Source organism: Phyllostomus discolor, chromosome 1 (genome assembly GCF_004126475.2).
Source record: "Phyllostomus discolor isolate MPI-MPIP mPhyDis1 chromosome 1, mPhyDis1.pri.v3, whole genome shotgun sequence".
Taxonomy (NCBI): domain Eukaryota; kingdom Metazoa; phylum Chordata; class Mammalia; order Chiroptera; family Phyllostomidae; genus Phyllostomus; species Phyllostomus discolor.
In genome coordinates this window covers 46,908,845-46,917,821 of record NC_040903.2, presented here as the reverse complement: position 1 = coordinate 46,917,821, position 8,977 = coordinate 46,908,845, and the positions used below count along the sequence as shown (strand labels likewise).

Here is an 8,977-nt window from a genome sequence, read left to right as displayed (position 1 = left end):
GTCAGATAAAGATGGGTGTGCTGAATGTAATTTTCTCAAAGAGAATGAACCAAGTACTATCAAATGTATTGCCAATGCCATGCTTTTATATGACTTGATTATGCATCACCATTTATTTGTTGAATCAAAATGTTTTTTTTTACATTTATTTTGTAAGGCATGGTATATAGTTAAGAGTAAAATCACTGCTTAAGGAGTTTCTCCATTTCTGATATTCTTCAATTTTTTTTCAAGATCAGAGAGACCTCCCTGCTCTGCAGAAAGTATTATTTATTGATGTGGGATAAGCTTTCTATAAGAACAAGCCAGGACTACTTAATATAAGCAATATTGGGCATATTGACTAAATGGCTTGAGTAATAAAACATGTCAAATTGTGAATCACCACTGTCAGAGCAAGCTTTTAACAACTTTAATTGATACAATTGGTATGCAATATATCTTACAACAAATATGGATACAATCACATCAAATATCAAAGAATTTGCAGGTCTTTCCATCTTTAAATCATGTCAGCTAACTCATCCCAAGAAAACAATCTGGCACTGGTCTCTTGGTTAGCACTATTACCAATATCAACTAGCACTTTAAAATCAAAGTTGAAATGGTACATTCATTTGCCAAAAAGGGGTTAAAGGCAAAGAAGGTGAATCAACGTGCAAAATAGCATCTGACCCAAAATTCATTTCCCAGATGCAGGGTATTGAACTGCACATCCTTACAAGCAAGATGAAGGGCAAACAGATGACATCAAACCAAAATCAACTCCACAAAGAAACTTGAAGACCCCTGAAAGTAAAGGCAGAGGTCTATTAATATCAGTGCTCAGGTATCCGTACCCTGCTACTGTCACCTCCTGGATCCTAGCTCACCAGGCTCTGAGACTGTGTCTCAGGCCATCCTTCAGGCCATCCTTCATTTGGAGATGGAAACTGACCTTTGTAGTTCCAAGCATGCTTACCCTCAGTCAGTAGGCTGCACTGGGGGTGTAGCCTGGAGCTGTAACAGCTGTCTGATGTGGCTACAACACAGCTGTAATTTTATAGATTTAAGTAAAAACAGCACGCCAGTATAATAACAAACAAGAAACTGAGATCACTTATATATCTATGTAATACTTAAAATGTCTGTAAATATTCTTCTGTAGAAACCGAAAACACTGTAGACATGATTTCATTAGTCCTCACAACACATTTGTGAGGTAGCATGGGGGGAGGTCAATGCAAAAGCATACCCCCCGCCATGTGAGAAATGAAGACAGATATTCGAAGAGGGTGGGAGACTTCATTAGGGCCATGGGAAAAGAAAACAAAGTTGAATCTCACCATTTCATCATTTGCAGGCTGTAGTCTAGAAGAGGCTGCTTGCCTCCCTCCTGCTCTGACATTCCTCTAATGCTTGACTCACCCTGTGCCTGGATGGTTGTTTAGATCCACTGGAGCCATTTCCCTTGGGTAGAGCTGGACAGACTCTCCCTGAGGTAAAGGTCGTCAATTAACCACATATTTCGTGTGTGTGTGTTTGTGTGTATGTGTGTGTGTGTGGCAATGTCTCTTGAATTCAGTTGCTAAAATCTTTTGGCCAGTTAAAAAATAGAAAAGAAATGCACTTGGCAAAACGAGGTTCTACCCATTGGTATTTTATACTAACATTAACAAGGAGTGTGAGAGTTTTTACAGGAAGCTGTCACCTTGGGAGGGGGTGTGTAACACTGCCTGCTGGTTGAGATCTGCTTTAGATCCAGATCCCTCTTTTTTTCATAAGGACCTGGAAGTTAATAAAAGCAACAAACACACCAACTGCTCTTGCACAATTGCAGCCTTCGGTAAGGAAAGAGGCTGGCTGGGTGCGTGGCTTATGGCTGGTCAGAACTTCTTGGCAAGAGGCTGTGTCCTCTGATCCAGTGTTTATGACGGAAGCAGTGTCAGAAGTGCACCTCTACAAAGGTGTTTCATGGACACTTTGTCAAAAGTGTTTTTGACTGAGGGACAAACTACGGAATGTTCTATTTTATTTTTGCTAAACTGAAAGCCCATGAAAAGAGTGAAGGTAGGGAACAGGTACAATTATTCAAGCCAAGCTTGGCCAGAGGGGGCATCATTGGTCATTTCTGGCCTTTTTTTTTTTTTTTTTTTTAGAATAACACTTAAATTTAAAAAAAAATCAAGACATCAGAATTCCATTCCTCATTACCCACTGCTTTTGTAAAGTACCTCTAGAGGTTGCCCATTCTCCTTTGGTCCCTAAGGAGTTTAGGAGTAAATTCTGCTCAGGGTGTTGGATGGCAGGTTTGTGGAAACGGCCCAGATCCTGGTGTCTTCAACACCAGAGGCCTTTAGGGACAGCACGGCAGTGGTGGTTTACAAGCCAGCACTTTGCTGGCCACAGCAAGTGACGGAATGAGCTGAGGGTCAAATTTCTGGAAACCAGCAGAGTCATGGCAGCAGGTCCAAGTTTAGAAATAAAAATTGACCAGTGTCAAGTTCTTTATGACACTGTTGGACAATGTAAAACATTTTGCAACAGGACCCGATATATGTTTTCTCCTCCCTGAAATCAGGACATCAGATGCTGGTTGCCAACACCCAGTGTCAGGAGGACAGTCGCAGCCGTGGGACATGGCTCCCTCGAACACAGCGAGAAGCAAACAAGGCAGTGGGCGTGCCCAGGACCACCCATCAGCTAACAAATTCAACACTTTGAGATAAAAATTTAATGAACCATTTAATTTAATTAAAAATCTGGGAGTGTTTTGTTGTGTCCTAACAGGCACTGCAATAAATTATGGATTCTCAGACTCAGCACTGGTGACACTGTGGGCCAGATAACTCTTTGTGGTGGTGGACTCTTCTGTGTCCTGCAGGGTGTTAGCGCACCCACGGTCTCCTACCCGCTAGTAGCACCCCCAAGTTGTGACAATCAAAATGTCACCAGACATCTTCATGTGTCCCTTCCCAGTAGGGGGTGCAAAACTGCCTGCTGGTTGAGAACCACTGCAATAAATGGACACCTGCAAAAGTGATCAGTTCTTTCTCAAAATTTGCTATGTGGGATTTTAAGACTATCTACCTTTTGATTTATTAAAGGGTGGAATTACCGTATTTTGCCATTTATAATGCACACCCACGTTTTTGTGCACATTTTACACAGATTATTATGCCCATGGTGTGTAGTCATTAGACCCATGTTTAATGTGCATCCTTATTTTTCCCTCAAAAATTTGGGCAAAAAAGTGCACATTATACACGGCAAAATGCGGTAGGAAGGTAAGTGTATGGGAATAATAAATGGATTAATCCCTGTGTCTGTTTACTAAGGAAATGCCTCACTAAGCAGTTACAGATAGACTAGTGTCTTATTTTTTTGTTTAAAAACAGTATACCTCCATTACCCAACAGGAAGTACAGGCAGTGAACCAGTTGCTTTGTGGGTATAAAGCAGGGAATCTGTGGACTCCTCCAAGCAGTGAACACCTCTGACAGTTACTGAGAACTGATTCCCACTTTACCTAATGAGGTACAGCACATGTCAGCTCCCTCCCTCCTCCACTCCCCACACTGCACACTTCCTCCACACGCCTCTTGCTTTCTCTTCTCCCAGCTCATCTCCCAGCTTTCTTCCGTGGAACTGCAACTCCACGGCAAGCTTATGGGCTGGGATGCCAGCTGCTATTGACTAGCATGGGCATCCTTAGCAGGGGCAGGAGGCCTGGAGGAGAGAACAGGTAGAAGGTACACTGAGGTCTGACAGCAGCCAGCAACTCTGCCCCTCTGCCTGCTGGCCTGCTTGGGGGCACTTTCTTGTTTTCTCTTTCATTAATTAGGCAGCTAAGAAGCTGGGTGCATTTTGTAGAGCCAAGCAGGGGTCCTGTCAGACACAACCAGATGAATAGAGCTTAAAAAGGACTCTGAGAAATCCCTGCTTCCTCATCTGCAGGGTGAAATCCTCCCAGTACTCATTTCCTTTCCACTGACAGAGATTTAATATCATTCCTAAATAAAAGTTTTCAGAAATACCACAGACAACAAGTTCCCCTAAAACTAACCCCTGACAAAACAAGTGGATTCCTCTTCCTCAGTCCTCGCAGTGGGTCCTGTGGTGGGTACAGAAGCCTCCATCATGGCGTTCTGGCCTGGCTGCCCAAGGTTGGCCCATTTCAGCTGCAAGTCAGCCTCCAGACACCTTTAAATATGGTTCTTTTTGTACCAGAAAGGGGAAGATGTAGTAGCCAAAGAAGGAGGAAAATGAAATAACCAAACCATAAAACAGGCTTTAAGATTGTCTCTCAATGCACATCAGGTACTTGTTATTAAATCTACTGGCTAAGCACTTATAAATAAAGAGCAGTTATCCCTCGCCCCAGGCCATGTTCCTTTGTTAGGAGTCGTCGTACAGAGGGTTGTTGTAGTTTCCCCAGGACCCGTAGTCGTGGTCATCCAGAAGCCTTCCATAGGAGGAGTGCCTGGTGGGAAGAAGACAGCTGTGGTTACTTGGAGAAATTGCCCATCTGAGGACAGCCTGATGCCCTGCAGCCAAACTGGGGGCGGTGGAGGAGGGGGCAGCTCACAGGGCACACAGCGGGGAGCTGTGGTGCTCCACTAGGGCAACCGTGGCAAGCAGGGCATCTGCAAACACCCTACAAATTACAACTGATCAGCTGGGAACCCAGATGGCGCCTTCTGTTGAGATCAGCGGGGTCCTGTCTTTCTCCTTGACTTCTAGTGCTGGAGAAAGAGAGGTCCATTTCCATGGCTATTTAAAAAAAGCAAAGGGAAAAAAGAGAAGGTTGCATTCCTGGCATTTTGACTTAGGTCCTGGACTTCATTTTCCCTCAAATAAGAATGATATAACCAGAACTGCTGTTGCTGTGGCAGCCCTCCTGATGTTTACAGAGTGTTTTACAGTCTACAAAGTGTGTCTACATTTTGTTTCCACTTGTTCCTCAAGTGAACAAAGCCATGGGGTAGGTACTGTTTATCTATATTTCTCCAGTGAGCAAAATGGGGCTCAGAGATGTTAACTGACATACTCAACGTCACCCAACTGAACTGTGGGTCAAATCCCTACCTCCTGGGTCTAAGTCCAATGCTCTGAGCTCAGCTTCCCAGAGTCTCTGATCAGCATCTTAGTTCAATGACAATAGGGGTTTAACAGGCTTTGGTGAGTCATTCTGGGAACCTGTCCCATAATTAATATTATTTCTATGAGAAACTGAAGTCAGATTGTTATCACTCCTCTCTTCAAATCTTTAAGTGGCTCCTACTCTCATGAGTAAAAGCCAAAGTCATTAAAAAACTTTGCGAAGGCCTACAGGATCTGGCCCTCGTTGCTTTCTGAGCACATCAGCTCCTGTTCCAGTTCTTGTTCCCTCTGCTCTAACATGCTGGTCTCCCTACTCTTCCCCTCATGCCTGGCACACTCTTTCCTCAGGGCCTTTGCACTAACTGGTTCCCTCATCTTGGAACAATTGTCCTACTGATCTCCACACATGGCACATTCCCTCATCTTCCTCAAGTCTTTGTCCAAAAGGCACTTTCTCAGTGAGGCCTTCCGTAAGAATTCCATTTACTTGCAACTCCCCTTCCACCTCAGTACTCCCTGCTTTATTTTTCTCATAGTTCTCATCACCTTCTAACATACTCTACTCCTATAACTCACTTTCCTATTTTGTTATTTCACTTCATCCCTAACTAGACCATAGTATAAATTATTTGCCTGTTTGTTGTTGTTGTTGTTGTTATTGTTAGCTCTATCTCCAGAAGACTATCTGGCAGATAGTTAGTCATCAATAAATGTCGGTGGAAGAAACAATGATTGGGGGAAAAAAATACATTCTGAAAGGCCAATCTGTTCACAAATTGGGAGCTTCCTGGGAAGTACTGTGGTCATTTTATGTAAGGACTAATGACAGGATTGGGAAAACATCACAAAATGAGCATGTGGTGCCTCTGAGGTTCGTGCTAGCGTGTGAACTATTGCACCTTGCCACTGGAAATCAGCTCTGCTATATATAGTGCAGGTAAACATACCCAGTCCCCCTAACTTTTGTCTCAACTAGATATGAAAATTAAGCAAAGTGAAAGATAATCTGAGAAGCACAGAAAGCGTTTGCTACATTAATATTTGTTGCTAAGATTATTGTTGTCACTGTCTGAAGCTTATTTCCATCTGCCAGGTGTTTGAAAAGAGACGATCTGTTGAAAAAAACCAGATCCTTGATGTGCTGGCTTCAAACTCGAAGCCTTCAAAATCCTGATTTCTGTCCTGAAGGCTGGCTCAGCTGACCCAGGCTATACACCTGGAAGCTTGAGGATGTTCCCCAGTATGTTTCGTTTTCACCAAAGGTCCACATTTGTTTCTGTGGGTGCGAGCAGGGAAGAGAGCACAAACACAACGCCAGTCTTCTGACCGACGGGACGGAGAGGCCAGTTTGGGTGACTGGTGTCACCAGCCATCCACTGCCAACATTCCCCCCACGTTTCAAAGTTCCAATTCCAATCAAATCCTTTAACAGGAAGGTTGAAAGTAGAAGTGAACAATTTTCACTTCTCCAAGTAGAATGGAGAGGTGAAAATCGAAGGATTACAAGACTGGAGCCGAGCCTCAAGTTCAGCTTGACTTAGCGTTCAAGCCAGGCCAGCATCCACCCAGCAAACACCCTCCCTTATTGCTGGTGCATTCCCGCCTCGCCTTGGTGTGGTCATGTGACTTCTCACACCATCTTTATTTCTATCATGTAATTTTATTCTGTTAAGGTGTCAGTAGGGCCAATGGATGTGTGTCCTCGAATGCGTTTTTAACCCCCTGTTTCTTCATCTATAAAGTGGAGAAACATAAAAAGAACTGTTAGGGTCACTGGGAGGATTAAATGAGGTAATGCATATAAAACTCCTGGCCCATAGTCAATGCACAATATGTGTTGGCCGATGTTGCTTTTTAATTTTTATTGTAATGAAACTTACATAAGCCCGTGGCAAATCTGTAAATAGTAAAAAAAAAAAAAAGGCGTTGAGTGAAAAGCTAGCCTCCCTCCCACCAGGAACTCTTGAAACTATGCCCCAGGCACAGTTACAGGACCAACTTCTTAGAGTGTTGCTATTTGAAGTGTTAAAAATTATTATCATGTGGGAGTGAGGTTAGAGGAATAAACATCTGCTGGTCATCAGGTTTTACTGGTAATGGCTAGTTTAGGTGAGGCCACTTGATCAGAACTGTACCTGGATCTGCCCTGTTAGAAGTGACACCCACCGCATACGCAGTAGTAAAACAAAGGGATAGATGGATCTGTCATTTTTCTCAGTCTTTTCATTTGATTAAACAGTGAGTTCAGCAAAATACTGATAAATGAGGATAGCAAAGCAAGAGATATAGATAAACCATATTTGGGCATGTACTGAACCAACCCGTAGGGCATGATAAATATATTAATGAGCCCAAAGAAGAAGAATTGGGTGTTCTGGGATTCAAGCCAGGTTTGTTTAAATCCGACCATATATAGAAAGAGCTAGACAAACCCATTTGTGCATGTGTGTGTGTGTGTGTGTGTATGTGTGTGAGATAAGGGGAGAATAATTAATGATCACTTTAAACTTTCTCTCCAGGTCAAAACTTCTTAAATCGTGGCATGTTTTAAATGGAAATGGGGGAGGTTTTCAGACAGGCATTTGTGGAGTTGAAGAGGTGAAAAAGCTCCTGTTCCCCAAATTAGGAAGGTGGCGCCCAGAGACACTAGAGGACTTTTCCATGTGATTTCATGGTCAAGCTGGTGCTGACACCTGGGTCTCCCTGTTCTGTCACACGCTGCTTTATCTCGTTTCTATCTGAATAGCAATCTGTACGAATGACATCACCACAGGTCAAGGCAGTCGTGTTTACTCAGTTTCTCAGTGAGGACTGGCATATGTCCAACACAGCTGTTTCTGCTTGCTGGGACTTGGCTCCCCTTAGATAGTAAACCTCTTGGGAACAGACTACGTCTTATGTTTCATTTTATTTTCTGAACATCTAATAGGTTGCTCTTGATGCAGGGGTTCTTTTATAAATATTTGATGATACCTGCACATATTCAGTAGCACATAAATAGCATCTGTGGAGTTTGCTTGGTCAATGCCAGCAGGGAGTAGAGTGGTTCTGTGGCAACTCGATGTACAATGTAACTGTGGCAAAGTGAAAGCATCTCATGAAAGAACACAAAGGGTCAAAGCCACTATGTTGACCTTAAATGTGGGAAGAAGAAAGAGAACTGCAGCTAAATTTCTCCCACGTGATGACATGGCTTTAAATCACTCCACACAGCACTCACAGTCCCTGTTAATCAGTGGCACCATGCTTCTGGTCAGTGTTATCCGACGGCATGGGATGGTTCAGTTAGCCAAGAGCAGAACCCAGGGGATGTAATGGGGGATGATTTATGTTAAGTCCTTGCCTCGCGGCTTCCTTCTCAACTGGCTCTGCTCTAACAGGAAGCAGTCCTCCCCTCTCGCCCCCTCCCCACTTGGCGAATCCTTCTTGATGACAGTTGGTACATGGATGTGGTGGCGACATTGTGGTTAGAGGCCTTTTCCATGATGGCAAAATGGTACCTGCTTTAAGATAACTGTAGCATCAATACTTAATGGAGACTCAATTGTCTCTGAAAATGAATGATGTTTTACTTTCCTGTGTTGAAACTAACATATTTTAGAACATACCTTCTCTTTCATGAGGGTCAACCACAGTTCCCCATCAAGGCTCCAACTTCATTAACTCCCCTCTGCTCTTTAGTCAAGCAGGCTCGACATTCAATCATTCGTGCTTATTATGTGCCAAGAAGGAAGGATGTATATAGATGGAGAAGACATGGCTTCGTGCTGTGAAATCACAGCTGAACCTGCATCTCATTAGTCATTAGTAATTAAGCTGTAGATTATTATCATCCATTAGCAAAGCTAGATTGGTGTAGCCATCCCTGCCTCCCCCCCTTTTTTTTTGTGGCTTT

General features: G+C 43.4%; 1 protein-coding gene across 1 annotated transcript in view; it reads right to left on the bottom strand.

Moving 5' to 3' along the window:
• Positions 1-390: 390 nt before the first annotated feature.
• The window catches only part of PARM1 (prostate androgen-regulated mucin-like protein 1), a 98,502-nt gene continuing 89,915 nt past the window's right edge, over positions 391-8,977 (bottom strand). The window contains exon 4 of the mRNA XM_028506174.2: positions 391-4,462. Within this exon, the coding sequence (XP_028361975.1) occupies positions 4,378-4,462 (85 nt within the window). The 3' untranslated portion in view covers positions 391-4,377. The remainder of the gene's footprint in view (positions 4,463-8,977) is intronic.